A 15,528-nucleotide genomic window follows, 5' to 3' on the forward strand; every position below is an offset into this window, starting at 1 on the left:
CTTTCACTAGCAGATTGCAAATAAAGCCCGCTTAGCAAGAGTCCAGGAAGTGAGGCCTCCAAACTTCCTACAATACAGAGAGAGAGTCCAGAGGGCAGGTCCAGTCCCAAATAGCAACAGGCAATGACCAGCCTGCTCCATTCCTTTGGGGACTCGGTACTCACACGCCCCTGCAGCTAGGTTTTAACTTCCAAAGGGCATCATGCTCCCACCTAAGGCGATGCAACAAGGACCCCTCATGCAATCAAGGTGCGTCACCTGCTTCCTCACAGGGAGGGACAGAGCCCTGCCAGTCACTATCCATCGCTGATGTCCAGTCCTCTGCAGCTCAATACCACTTGCCTTTGCCCTCCTGTCACTTGAAGACTAAATTAGGTTAACCACCAACAACACACCCAATATAAAGTAAAAGTGGAGGAAGACAAAAAAAAGACACAGCTAATTAATAAACTAAATACATGCATTATAAAGCAGGGAGAAAACATGCATGGTCACTAAAGTCCTTGTTCCTGCAACTGCTCCTGAGGGAACACATCTTTATAACTTGCTTCTTCTACTCATTCTGTTCCTTGTGCCTTCAGCCAAAATCTGTTTGAGATTCTTCCCCGGGTGGGCGGCCCAAACTGTCATTCCGAAAGAGTCAGTGAACTCAGGTTCTGCCTGTTCGATGTCACGATGGCCTTCCTGCCTCCCTACCCAGAAGCACTAACAGGTGCTCCAGGGACACAGCTGTGGGCGTGTGCACGCACGTGTGCGTGTGTGTGGTGTGTGCACTACATTAGGTAGAAGACAGCTCTGGAGTCTCATTTGCATGAAGAATATGGGAAGATGTTCTCATGGGACCTGTGTTCTCATGTAGCCTGGATTCCATTGTGCTTCTTAAAAGCAACACCTGGTGGACACAATTGCTTAGCGTACGCAGAAGGTCACAGAGGCAGCTTACAGGATTCTTCCGGAAAAGGTAGACCAGTAAGGAATGAACACTTTTGATGGCAAAAACACAACCAACGACAGAGAAGACAGGTGGGACTACATTAAACTAAGAGGATTCTGGACAGCAAAAGAAGCCACCAACAAAATGAGAAGGCGACCTATCAAATGACAAAAAGTATCCACAAATCATAAAACTGATCAAGGGCTAATACCCAGGACACGCAAAGAAATTATACAACTCAATAGCAAAAGAACGCCTAACGACCTGATGTTCGTGGGCAAGGAACTGGACGGTTTTCCAGAGACACGCAGAGGGCCAACAGGTGCGTGAAAAAGGGCTCAGCATCACTAATCAGCAGGGAAATGCGAAGCGAAAACACAGTCGGACGTCACCTCTCATCTGTTAAACTGGCTACCACCAACCACACAGGAGATGAGTGTTGGGAAGCCAGCAGAAGCTAATCAGGCACCTACTCATACCCAAATGGAGGGAGGGGCCCTACGGTCCCTAGTAGAGGTCAAGGTGAAGCAACCCAGGGCTACGAATAAAGTAAACTACGTGGCACAATCTTAGTAAGCACTGCATAGGCCTTTTTTGAAAGTCATTTAAAAACTAATGTTTAAGACCCAGTGAAAAAAGTCTAAAAACTAAACAAAAATGTTTAAGAAATTATATGATTATATATGATAAAAATATTAGAACCCCCCCAAAAGTGAAAGAAAATAATAAAAAGAGTATAAATCAGTGAAACAGAAAACAGGACTGTCAAAAACCAAACAAAGCCAAATAAAGTCAAAATTAATTCTTTGAAAAGATTAACAGAGAAACATCTGGAAACTATATTCAGGGTGGGGCAAAAGTAGGTTTACTGTTGTTCCTATGGAAAATGCAGTCATTAATAAATAACAATACAAGAATAAACTGTGTTTGAATACTCACAACTGTAAAGTTATTTTTACCCCACCCTGTATTATGGACACAGATATAGCCAGGATATAAATATAATGAATACTAACAATACTTTGTATCAAAAAAAATTGAACATGGAAACAAAATGGACTAATCCTAAAAAAAAAAAAACTTTCCATTAAGAAATGATGGAAAAAGTTTGAATAGCCCTACACAATTAAAGAAACTGAACAGTTTTTTATAACCTATGTTTTTTTAAAGATTTTATTTATTTACTTTTAGAGAGGAAGAGAAGGTGAGAGGGAGAGAAATATCAATGTGTGGTTGCCTCTCGTGCGTCCCCCACTGGGAACTGGCCTGCAACCCAGGCATGTGCCCTGACTGGGAATTGAACCGTGATCGTGTGGTTCGCAGGCCCGCGCTCAATCCACTGAGCTATACCAGCCAGGGCCAAGAAACTGAACAGTTTTAAAAAAAGATTCCCCCAAGCAAAATACCAGGCCCAAGTGGTTTCACAGGCAATTTCTAGCAAAAGTTCATAAAACAGATCAATCCACTTTTTTAAAGGTTTTATTTATCTTTAGAGAGACGGGGAGGGAGAGATATCCCAATGAGAGAAACATCTATGGGTTGCCTCTCCGAAGTGCCCTGACCGGGGACGGAACCCGCACCCCAGGCACGTGCCCTGACCTGGAATCGTACCAGGCAAACCTCCCCGTTGTGGGATGATGGCCCACTGAGCCGCACCAGTCAGGGCAAATCAATCCACTTTTGAAAAATACATTAAAAATGTATTATACAGATACAATTCCCATAACAAAGTTCACCATCTTACAGTGTAAAATTCAGTAGTTTTTAGCATCGGGTTGGCCAAAAAGTTTGTTTTTTTCCCGTAAGATGGTTCTAGTAGAGTGTAGTTGTCTTTAACGTCATCTGAACCAATTTTTTTAGATTGTACTGTGACGGCTGTGCATGAAAAAAACACATAAAATCGGTACATTTTTGTGTAGCCATTTTAATATTGAAGCTGGAAGAAAGTACGCATTTTTTGGCATAGTCTACTTTATTATTTCAAGAAAAGTAAAAATGCAACCGAAGCGCACAGATTTTTGTAGTGTGTGAAGGTACTATGACTGAACAAGTGTCGAAAGTGGTCTGCGAAGTCTCACTGTTCGATGGTCCACCGTCGAATCGACCAGGAGTCAGCAGTAATCAAATCAAGTCATTAAGAACAATCAACTTCATACCATGCAGGAGAAAGTGGACATACGCAAAATACCCAAATCAATCAAGTTGCCAGTGACAATAAAAAGTGGCTTTATTTTACAGAACAATAAAAAAAATACGCGGACTTCTTGGCCAACCCAGTACCTTCACAAGGGTGTACAACTATTCCTGTTAATTCCAGAACATTTCCATCACTCAACAACAAGCCCCACAGTTGTACCCTCTCTCCCATCCTCCCGGTTCTGGACATTTCTTATCAATGAAATGTGGCTTTTTATCTGACTGGTCTTGGCACCTTCATCACAAATCATCTGACCACCAACACATGGGCTTCTTGGTGGGATTTCGATCGACTGGACTGACCTATGTATTGATCCTTATGCCAGTCCCACACTTGGATTCCTGCTGCTTTGGCGTCCGATCTGGATTCAGGAAATGAGTCCTCCAGCTGTGCTCTCCGCGTCAAAGACTGTAGTGACTATTCTGTGGCCTCTGACTTTCCAAAAGAATTTTAGGATCAGAACATGCAATTCTGAAAAATGAAGTTGCAATTTTGACAGGTTGCATTACTTCTGTAAGCCAATTTTCAGAATATTGTTATCTTGCCAATATTTTATTTTCCATTCCAGGAGAACAAGATGCCTTTTTATTTAGGTCTTAATTACTTCTGCAATATTTTTGGCCTTTAGTGTACAATTTGCATTTGTTGAGATAAATTTATTCCTATACATTATCCCTTACAATGCTATTTAAATGGAATTGTCTTTTCAGATTTTCCATGGCTAGTGTATAGAAACACAACTGATTTTGTATAATTTTCTTGTGTCCTGCAACCTTGCTGGACTCCCTTATTAGTTATAATTTCGCTTTTTAAAGATTTTACTTATTTTTTTAGAGAGGGAGGGAAGGAGAGAGGGAGAGAAACATCAACGTGTGGTTGCCTCTCACGTGGCCCCAACTGGGGAACTGGCTCACAACCCAGGCATGTGCCCTGACTGGGAAACCAGCAACCCTTTGAGTCACAGCCCATGCTCAATCCACTGATCTACACCAACCAGGGCTTAGGTATAATTTCTTTTTTGAGGATTCTTTAGAGGTTTCCTGTATGTGAGCTCATGTTACTTCCCTTGTTCCCTGTTTTGAGGAAAAGCTTTCAGTTCTTTCACCATTAAATAAGGTTATTAGTTGTTTTTCAGATGCCCTTCATCAGCACAAGAAATTTCCCTTCTATTCCAATTTGTTGAACGTTTGTATCATGAAAAGGTGTTGGCTTTTGTCAAACGACTTGTTTCTAGTGAGGTGAACCATGTTTTTTCTTCTCCGTGCTATTAACATGATGTATGATGTTGACCACTGTTTATGTTGAACCAGACGTGCTCTCCTGACATGAGATGCAGGTTGGTCCTGGTGTGCGATCGTTTTTATAAGTGACTTGATTTTTGCATCTATATTCATGAGGTTAACTGATCTAGTTTTCTTTCAGTGGCTTTGGTATAAGCCTAAGTGTAGCCACCAAGAAGGAGTTAGTAAGTATTTCCCCCATTTTTTTTTAAATTGATTTACAGACATAATGCAATGTTTTTTGGGGGGAAAAAAAACTGGTGTTAATCCTTTAAATGTTTGGTAGAATCCAACAGTGTAGCCATCTGGTCCTGGGCTCTTCTTCATTGGACTTTTTTGATTAATAACTTAATCTCTCTGATAAAGTTCTGCTTAGATTTGCAATGTTTTGATTCAGTTTTAGTAGTCTGAGTTCCAGGAATTTATCCATTTCATTTAGGTTTTGCAATTTGTCACTATTTGAACACAATTGTTCATAGTGCTCTTTAAAAAGTTTCTATTTCTGCTACATTGGTACAGTGTCTCCTGATCCACTACTTAGCACTTGCAGCCAATTTTTTTTTTGTCAGTTTTGCCTAAGGTTTGGTCTTTTCAGAAAAAAAAAAAAAACCTTTGGTCTGCTATTCTCTATTATTTTTCTATTCTCTACTTCATTTATTTCTGCTCTAATCTTCTTCTGCTTGCTTTATGGTTTAGTTTGCTATTTTACTAGTTTCTTAAGGTGGAAGTTTAGGTTATGAATTTGAAATAATTCTTTCTAAAGCTATAAAGTTCCCTCTGAAAACTGCTTTCCTTGCACCCTTAAGTCATACGTTGTCTTTTTCCCTCCTTTCAAAGGATTTTCTAATTGCCCTGTGCTTTCATCGTTGACCCACTGGTTATTTAGGAGTATGTTGCTTAATTTCCATATATTTGTGATTTGCTAATTTATTTGTTATTAATTTCTCATTTCATTCCATTAGTGGTCAGAGAACATACTTTGTAGGATTTCAGTCTTTTCAAACACACCGTGAGTTGTTTTGCGGCCTGACATTTTGTGGATAATGTCCCAAGTGCTCTTGAGAAAAATGTGTCTTCTGGTATCGGGAAGGGTGCTTGCTCTGTGTACATATGTCGGATCCAAGTTCAAGTCCTCTGTTCCCTTACTAATCTGTCTTGTTCTTCCATCCATTATTGGAACCGGGGTAGTGAGGTCTCCAACCCTTAACAAATTGTCTATTTCTCACTTCAGTGGCTGAAAGTTTCTGTAAAAGTTTGCTTCATGAATTCTGGGGCTCTATTGTTAACACAAACACATATGCAATATATTCTCATCAAAGAACAAATCTTTTTGTAAAAAGATTTTACTTATTTATTATTTATTTTTAGAGAGAGGGGAAGGGAGGGAGAGAGGGAAAGAAATATCAATGTGTGGTTGCCTCTCACGTGGCCCCCACTGGGGACCTGGCCCGCAGCCCAGGCATGTGCCCTGACTGGGAATCGAACTGGCTACTCTTTGTTTCACAGCCCATGCTCAGTCCACTGAGCTACACCAGCCAGGGCAGGACAAATCTTTCACCATTACAAACCTTTTATCTTTGTCTCAAGCAAAAAAACATAATAATAATAATTAGTTTTAAAGTATATCAGTCTAGCAGGAGTGACCAACCGCAGCCCAGGACGGCTATGGATGCCGCCCAACACAACATCTCAAGTTTACTTAAAACATGATGAGATTTTGTTGTGATTACGTGTCACAACACATTGCATGTGTGGCCCGAAACAACTCCTTCCAGTGTGGCCCAGAGACGCCGGAAAGCTGGACACCCCTGTGTGTAGGTTTCTTTTGGTTATTGTTTCCATGAAGTATCTTTTTCCCATTCTGTTAATGTATTTGTGTCTTTGAATCTACAGGGAAGTCTTCTGTGAACAGCAAAGGCTCTGGACCAAGTTTTTAAATACATTCTGCCCATCTTATTTACATGGCATCTTTCTCTGACGCATCTTCAAAAAGCCCTAAGGCTCTGCGGGGTGTATTGTGAAAAACTACTGATCTAATACATGCAGGAGTTACTTATGAAGGAAATAACTGAATTTTATTTCAGAATTCTGTCAGAACTTGCCATGTGACTTAGAACCAGTTTCGTGTTACGGCGCAGATTAGAAACAGAACAGATGATGCTATCGGATCCACCACCGTCACACTGGGAGACATCGGGGTCTAGTTAGGGTCCCCTGCCCTCCTGGTGGGCGTCAGTTACCATGCAGCCTGGAAACATGCCCACAACAATGGACCTGCAGTAGCTGCGGTCCCAGGCCACTTCCCCTCCCCTGAGTTGGAGACACCGGTCTGGTTTCCAGTGTCCGCCCTTGTCCTCTCGGATAAAGTGCACTCTGGTCAACCACGGTGCGCTAATTCTCCTTTCCACGGACGGCCTTAGAGGGCTGAGAAAGTGACCGGTTTGGGTGAGTGACATGTGAAGAAATGGCTTTCCTGAAACTCTCCCAACCTCTGGACCTATTTTAAGAAATAATAAATCTTCCTCTTACAGTAGGTTTCCTGACTGGGCCAAAAATTACACGGCAGTTTGATTAAGTATTTCTCAATATAATCGAAAACTAAGAGTAACTTTGTTTTAATATTTTATTCAAAGATTTCAGTTTTAGGTCTCTGTAAGAGAGCCATCAATCCATTATTATTTTACTTTTTTTTGTTTTTCAGGGAATTTTTAATAAGGTAGATAATACATACATCTCTAACATGTATTTTTGTACTACAGAAGCTATCACCCTGAGCACTGGGCGGAACGGCTTGCCTGCATGCAGGCAGTATACACCGAGTGCAACTTAAACTGTAATTGTAATTTCAGACTTGGCAAGTTGAACAGTTGGTGCCAGTGTGTTATTTTACTTTTAACATAAATTTAACTTCGAGTGGCAGAGAAAACAAAAATAGGCGACGAGACTACATTTCAGGAATATATGTTTGAACAGGGAAACCAAAAAAAAACTCACTACCACCAAAACATACAAACGACCTATTTTATTAGGCATGCCTATTTTTTTTCTCCAGGTAATTTTTTAGGGGGAAATTACACTTTCAAAGAATTAGCTCTTAAAAACAGAGCAACTAATATTTCCAAAAATAAAATGCAGTCTCTAAATTCTCAAAAGTCACAAAACCAAATGAAAATGTCTGCTCAGGTCAGTTCCACACCACAGGGAATAAACTGTAACTAATTTCAGAGGCGAATCTGATGCCGACCGCAGCTAGAGACCCACTGTTATTCCCAGCTGCACCGACGTTTGTCTTATTGCTGAACTGTACAGGAGAAATTTTCTTTGGCAACTTTTTATACTATCAACAAATACAACTGGACAACTATAAAGGTTTGGATTTAGTATTTCAAAAATTCCAAAACTTCATTAAAAGTAATTAAATGTAATTTCTTATAGATGCTAGAACAGGAAAAGTCTCTAAACATGCCTAATGTTACTAAAAGACAACCAAAAAATTACTAAATAATCATTACTGAAAGCTTTTTAGTTATGTACAAGTATATAGTTCAAACAGCAGTGGAAATATTACAGTATTAGCTCAAATTCTCTGTCAGACTTTCTGTGATAAAGAACCAAAGTTAAATGTAGAAACTAACCTTTGGATCTTTGTCCACTTTTCTGGAAGGCTGTTCCCAACAGATTCAAAATGGCCTAAATTAGCCAGATGATAATGTCAATTTCTACCACAATGCCACATAAAATTCAGGTATACCAATAACTTAGTCATTTTTAATTCTGCTCTATGGACTAAGCCTATTTTGGAGGCTTGACACAGTATTACCAAGAAATTTAAACAAAAAGCTGAAGTGCAGATGCAGAACTAAGAAACCTTTGCACATATAACAAAACTACCAACTTCAGTTCCAAATGGCTCCCGCTAACTATCGGCACTCAAACACTCACACGAAGTCTATCAGAACAGATACGGCAGAAAGTGCTCTGAAGCATGTTCACATGACAGTGATGAAATTCAGCCAGCAAGAATTCAAATAGGCATATATGCAAACATCTGTAGCCAACTTTCTACAGATGTTGAAAGTTCTACAAACATATATGTTGACTTTCATGAGTAAGACATAGAAAATGATTCATTTCAGTCATTTTATATACAAGTTGTATATAATTCAAAACAAGTGAAACTGAAATTTTCCTGTGTAAAAGCCACAATAAAGTCAAATGAAATACTAAATAACAGTCTTACAAACTGGCCTCTCTTAGGAGAATAACTGAGTAATGTCCCTCTAAGAAATACCCTCTTCTTGATCAATCATTTCTGTCTTCACGGAAAAGACATCTGCCAGCATATGCTTTGGAATCTCTGAACCTCTGACTTTCAAAGCATAACAAGCATTCTCCACTTTGGCCAGACTCTGTTTCAAGGTGTACAGTTTCTTAGAAACCTCGTAAGGTCCAGTATTGCCGATGAAGGAAAAGCCGTCATACACCTGACGTAAGAACTGGCTCACTTCGAAGGGGGTGTCGATGTCCCCATTGCCCACGCTGTTGATGCACATGCGCATCAGCTCCCCAGTTAGGTCGGCCACTCCCAGCAGGTAATCGACGGGCGTGATTTTCAGGCTCCAGGAGTCCAACTGCTTACCCAGAGCGTCAGATGAGGGCTGGTAAAAGAACAACACACACACACACACACACACACAGAAAATTACACCGTGAAAAGGAGTTAATATGCGTGTATCACATTTACTAGAAGGCACAAAATCGACAGCAGATCGGCCATACTCATCTCTAAATAAAATGATCTATTTTGTTTACTGACCATTTGTGATGTTACAAGAGGAATTCATGCCTTGGGCAGGGAGCTGAATTAAATGAGTTCAAGACAATTTTGGAATCTAACACTGTATCATTATAAAATCAACCATTTCCTACTTCGCTTGACACACACAGTAAAATTAAAACCTTCTTAAACAAGGCCCAAGTACTTTATTGCATGACAATTACTTATTTGAATGACAACTCTCAACGCCCTCCATGTCTGTGATCACTTCCTGCTCTCCCGAGCCCTGCGGTCCCTTCTGGCCTCTCTTCGGTCCCTACACAGCACTGACCGTCCTCATTTATTCTGCCCTCTCTGGCTTCATCCTCCTCAGTCCCTTCAGACCCCTACTTTCCTACTGCATCCGGCAAAAGCACAAGCCTGAACCAATATTAAGCCCTCTTTTCGCTAGTCCTTTATTCAAGTGGCCGAGTCCCATTACGCTGAAAATGCAAAAGTTAACGTCTACATACACTTTGTACGGTCCCTTTACTTATTCCTGGATGGTCCTCTCTCCCGTCTCCTTAAACACTACTCCGAACCTTCCTTTCTCTCCGCAGCCCCTACTCAACCCCAAGCCTCTTCCCCCTCAGCACACCACCCTGCCTACTTTCAACGGCCTGGTCATCTGCCAGATCACGCACTACAAACACTCTCAATTACCTTATGCCTACAGAAACAAACAAACAAACAAACTTATTTATGTCCACATCCATCTTTACCTTCTATCCTCCAGTCTCAGATGATGAGTTGTCCCTCCTCTTGTTTGAGGTTAACTCTTCCAAATGACCTTGACCCATCTCCTCCCACCTCTTCCAGGACCTTGCTTCATAAGGTGTATGCCCTTGGGCAAGTTATTTCATCTCTCTAAACCTCAGTTTCCTCATCTGTAAAATGGGATAACAGTACCTACCTCAGAGGTTTATTTCAAGGATAACATTTACCAAGTTCTTGGCGTCATGCCCAACACAAAGTCAATACCAACACATGTCAGCTGCTGTCAATTACCATTACCATCATCATGTAAACTCTCTCCACATCAATTTCCCCCTCTATATTGGATTCTTTCTGGAAGAGGCCATGCTTAACTTGTTATGAAGAGGGTGTATGAGTCTTAGGTGTAGGTGCAGGCACACTGGAGGCTGCCCGAGGCGGAGGGACCTAGCTGCAAAGGCATGCAGGTAAGAACTGGGTTGTACAGGTGAGAAACTTGCCAGGTATTTCTTTTGAGTCAAGTTTAAAATAAGAATTAGTACAGGGTGAATCTAGAAAGACAGACAGGAGTATAAAGTGACACTGAGAAACTTGAACTTTTATCAACCGATCATGGAGTCACTGAGAGTCAATTAAGCAAGGAAATGAGTCAAATTTAGCTGTTATCACGACCCCTCAGTATGGTTGGAGTGCTCGTCAGAGACCGTTCGGTCCAATCCCCTGAGTGTAAAGTGTGAGAGACGGGGTTCGGTCCGACCCTCCGAGTGTAGAGTGTGAGAGACGGGGTTCGGTCCAACCCTCTGAGTGTAAAGTGTGAGAGACGGGGTTCGGTCCAACCCTCTGAGTGTAAAGTGTGAGAGACGGGGTTCGGTCCGACCCTCTGAGTGTAAAGTGTGAGAGACGGGGTGTAAGAACCACCAGAGGTAGTACAGCCAGTTCATGACAGAGCTGGATAAACACCAAGGCCAGCTCCCGATTACTCTGATGCCTTTGAAACTACATCATGACATAAATATCTACTCTGTCTTGTTTCTATGAACAGTTGAGAGAACTGGCATCTTTTTTTTTAATTGCCTTGAGAGAGAGAGAGAGCAAAATATCAATTTGTTGTTTCATTTATTTTTTCATTCATTGGTTGATTCCTGTATGTGCCCTGACTGGGGATTGAACCTGTAACCTTGGTGTATCAGGAAAATGTTCTAACCAACTGAGCTACCGGGCCAGGGAACTGGCACCTTTTTAGAAAGGGTACACAGACTGTAGTAAGGGACAGAGGGTTGCATTTCATAGGTCATTTATAAAAATAACTTTCGCCTAAAGTATTAATGTTCTTATCTCTATCATTAGACAGAAGGAATTCCCTGGTCAACTAAGAAGTTGATTTTAGAGAAAAAAGCTTGTTAAAAAATTAACAAATTTCAACAAACGTCAAGGAAACCGATTCTGCTTTACTGAGTGATAATGGGAACAAGAAGAAAGAAAACTACTTAAAATGCAGATTTTCAAGATGGATCTGAAGCATTTAGGGGTAAAATAGCATCACACCTACAATTAAAGTAGCTTTACAAAAAAATATTTAGATGAACTAAATACGGCAAAATGTTGACAACGACTGGACCCAGGCAGCGGGTACACAGGCGTTCACGTGTCACTGTTTGCTCTGCTTTTCCATATGTTTGACATTTTTCATAATGAAGTTGTAAAAAATTAAGTGGTTTTCACAATATTCTCAACAGGCACATCAAAGCAAAATACCTCATCTATGAAACGCCCAGAATTTTTAGCACCAAGAATCTTTAGCACTAAAAATAAAAGTTATTTATAACCATGGTCTTAACAGTTTGAAAGTGTGCATGAATGTTGCACCACAATCTCAGCGGAACCTACTACCCAGTCCTGAAAACAGAGCGTTCGCTCCCAGTTCCTCTTCACCGTCTGCCCTGCTGGTTCCACTATGTATTAGAACTTCAAAGGAAGTTGTGCGAACTTTGCTAAATGAGTCAAAATTATGAAGAAATTTTACTTCCCAAAATGAACTGCCTCCTTAATAAACTTCATATAATTGTAAAAATTGAGAAAATACATAATAGCTTCCTATATCTGTTACGCTAAATGAAGTCTCACTTTTCAACATTAACATTTTAGTTCATATTCAATGTCTACACAGCTTCTTCCATTTTCTGCCTCCCTATTCTGACTCTGAACAATTCTGAAATAATAAAACAAAGAAAAAGATTTAAAAAATAGAGAAAAAAACTTACATTTCATCTTCAAGCATACTGGTATCTCAGAAAATACCAAATATTCAAAATCTCACCTCATTGCCTAAATATTGTCTCTTGAAACCCACAGAAAAATAGTATTTATGCAAAAGCCAAACTGCAAAACTTTCCCTTTTCCTAATTCGGAAAAGCTGTATCATTTTCGGATACAAGCACCAAGAACTGAGTGACTAACAGCTCTCCCTACCTAACACCTTTATGCAAACCTTTCTAACGACCACCTGCCATGCGCTCCCCACGGCCTCATTTTGGTCAAACCCCTCACCACCCCCGTGAGGCGGACACCTGGCCCCGCCTCTGTGGCACACACGTGGACAGACACCGGCACAGTGGACAGGCGCTGGTTTGGATTTAGGACACCTGGTGTCAAAGCTTAGCTGTCACCCTTATTAGCTGTGTGACTCTCGGTAAGTTACTCAAACTCTCTCAAAACCTGTTTCCTTCCTTGTAAAATAAAGGCGATCATGCTCACCTAGGTTACTAAGGGGATGAAATGAGACAGTGCTTATAAATAAAGGGCATACAGTGAACGCACAGTGAAACCAGAAGTGAACGTGCAGTCATCACTCAGTAATGCTGTAGGGAAGAGTATTATCTTCATATACAGGGAAGAGTATTATCCTCTCTCGACATACCCACAGTTGTTCTTGCTCTACCCACTCCCTACAATTTTCAGAGGCCGTTTCCCAAACTGGGCATCTATGAAAGCACACTTTGGGAAGAACATTTTCATCTCAATATTCCTACCACTAGTACATTGCACATTATATAAATGATGTAATAAACGTGATGTAATAAGGTTTTAAAATCTTACAGTCTTGTTTTCCTTCCCACTGTCTTCTGTTGTAAATATCAACTGTTTATTAATTTCATCCATGCTGATAAGTGATCGTGTTTTGATGAAGTGTTGAAAAGAGACGGCTTCCACATATTCCTGCAGTCCTGAAAAAACAACCAAGAAAATCACTAAGAAACAAGCATCCCATAATAAGCAAGTCATGATAAAAAAACCTTCAAATGAGCACCAGCCAGCTGCACCAAAGCTCGGCGAATGCCGACTACAACGTGAGCTCATGAGCAACACATCTGACACACGGAAAACCCGGCACCACCCAGGAGTGACCGGTGGGGACAGCGCTGAACAGAGGACCACGTCTGTGACCCAACTATACACAGATGGCTCCGATACAAATGTATTCGATTTCTTCTTCCATGACATTAGTTTTAAAAATCCACTCTCCTACAGGGAAATGTCAAAGATTCTTAAGAAAAAAAATTAAGAATTTTAAAAAGGGCTTTATAAAACTTTTGATAGGCTTTAATAGGAACTATACAGATTTTTATAGATTATACAGCAATAAGAGGAAACAATAAAATGAAAATATCCTCACTCATTTTGAGTGGCAAATGATGTTATGCGTCAGCAAATAGATGCCTTGGCTGACAGAACAAGGTTTGACGGAAAAGGGCGTGTTTCACAAACCTCGACATGCTGAGAAACAATAAAGTTGAGTTTAACAAGATGGATAATATCTTTCGTATTTACAATAGAAACATCTGAAAATTTAGTTTTATTATGAATAGATGACTGCCCAGTTCCCTTCCCTAAAGACAACCTGCATTTCTCACTTCCTTCCGGAAATACCTCATGCACACAAAAGCAAACAGCAAGATTCGGGGGCCACTCGCTGTATCTCTAAACACGATCTACGATGCTTAGCTCTCACGAATGAGCTAAGCAAGAAGACACGCGTGCTGGTAAGGACAAGGGTGTTCATCATTACACTCGTTAAACCATCAACTGGAAAAAACTGATGACAATAACAAGAAAAACCAGTCATAGATGTGCCTCTTGTCAACTTATCGTCTCTCCGCTCCATTATTTCGAAAGCGGAGGTGGAAACTACCACATCCTTCTTTCGTCGGCTGGCACGACTTCACACTGTGTCCTGGCACTGGGAGGGCACAGGCGGGCCGCCAGAGGAGAAGCAGGCTCGGTCCAGGCTCTGCTGCGCGCGCCGCCCCCACCCCAGCAGCCCTCTCAGTGGGGGGTGGCCGGCCGCTCAAGGTGGTGAGCGGCACTGGGTACTTCCTTGGGGGCGGCTTCCCAGTTTGCTCCCTGCTTTCTGTAACTCTGTTCCATAGTTTCTCATGCTATATACTTCCATGATTCCATGCTATTCTGTGCCTGTGGGGACCCCCCCCGCAAATCTTTTTCTACCAGTAAAAAGAGGTGAAATGTTTCGATAAACCCCAATGAGGACAGCACGCATTTCTTCACACCGTGTAAAACTTACACTTCAACTCTGTTCCGGTTGGCTTTGTGTGATCACCCATTCTGCACCCCACAACTTTGGAGGGCACGGGTCACGCCTTTACTCCTGTGCACCTTTCCCATCCCCGAAGACAGCACCTCATACACAGAAAAGACTCAAGTGTCTGGTAAACTGCTTATAATCCGCTTTCCCTGTTTCTCCTAATTTTATCAAACTCAAAGTGTTTTGACAAAAACACTTTAAAATGTGGTATTCAAACGTTCAGAACTGTAACCCACTGTAATCCACTACAACAGGAATACTCTTACAAGATTCAAGTTCAAACTGGTGACATTCAGAATTAGCAAGTCAGCTGATTTGTTTCATAGCAGGGACGAAAGGGGGTATGGAACCAGAGGCCTCAAATTTCATCGGTGCTGTCAGTCTCTGTTAATGTGGGTGGCCACCAAATATCACACTTTCAATACATCTAAGTCATTTTTTAGGTTGTCGGTGGGACGTGCTCCATCACAGTTACTTCGGAGAAGAGGCGGCCATTTCTAGTCCATAGAAACTGGTTTCACAACAAGCCACAGAGACAGTTCAAGGCCGTCTGGCCCCGAACACTGAAAAGCACTGCTGGTCACATCTAGGTAAAAGGATGTTTAAACAAGTTATGTTTCAACTTGATGAAAAGGACATCCGCAATTTTCAGTGAATAATCCCCAAGGTGAAAAATGTCAGCCTACTGCCATATCCCAGCAAACAATGCCTTCCCCTTCTGTTCCTGCCTTGGAGTAAATCCAATCAGAATTATTTACAGAAACAGCTGCCAGTAAGACACAAGTTTGCAGGTTGCTTTTATGTCATTTGTTGTTTTTCTCCTTGTTCTTCTATTAGAACATATATCACGAAACGCAGTTAAAAGCTCCTGATTATTTTCAGTTGTTCTTATATTTAAGCAATATACATCCAGTCCAAATCCCCATCAAAATCCATACATAAAGGTGAACAGACAAGAGGTTTCATTACAAATTTGAATTTCACGTC

General features: G+C 41.1%; 1 protein-coding gene across 1 annotated transcript in view; it reads right to left on the minus strand.

The window, feature by feature from the left end:
* Nucleotides 1–7,418: 7,418 nt before the first annotated feature.
* Nucleotides 7,419–15,528, minus strand: part of TSNAX (translin associated factor X) — a 28,131-nt gene continuing 20,021 nt past the window's right edge. Inside the window, exons 5-6 of the mRNA XM_037136753.2 lie at nt 13,038–13,165; nt 7,419–9,069 (exon numbers count right to left, since the gene is read on the minus strand). Of these exons, the coding sequence (XP_036992648.2) occupies nt 8,692–9,069; nt 13,038–13,165 (506 nt within the window). The 3' untranslated portion in view covers nt 7,419–8,691. The remainder of the gene's footprint in view (nt 9,070–13,037; nt 13,166–15,528) is intronic.

Source organism: Artibeus jamaicensis, unplaced genomic scaffold, assembly GCF_021234435.1.
Source record: "Artibeus jamaicensis isolate MK-2021 breed Jamaican fruit bat unplaced genomic scaffold, CSHL_Jam_final contig_467, whole genome shotgun sequence".
NCBI lineage: Eukaryota > Metazoa > Chordata > Mammalia > Chiroptera > Phyllostomidae > Artibeus > Artibeus jamaicensis.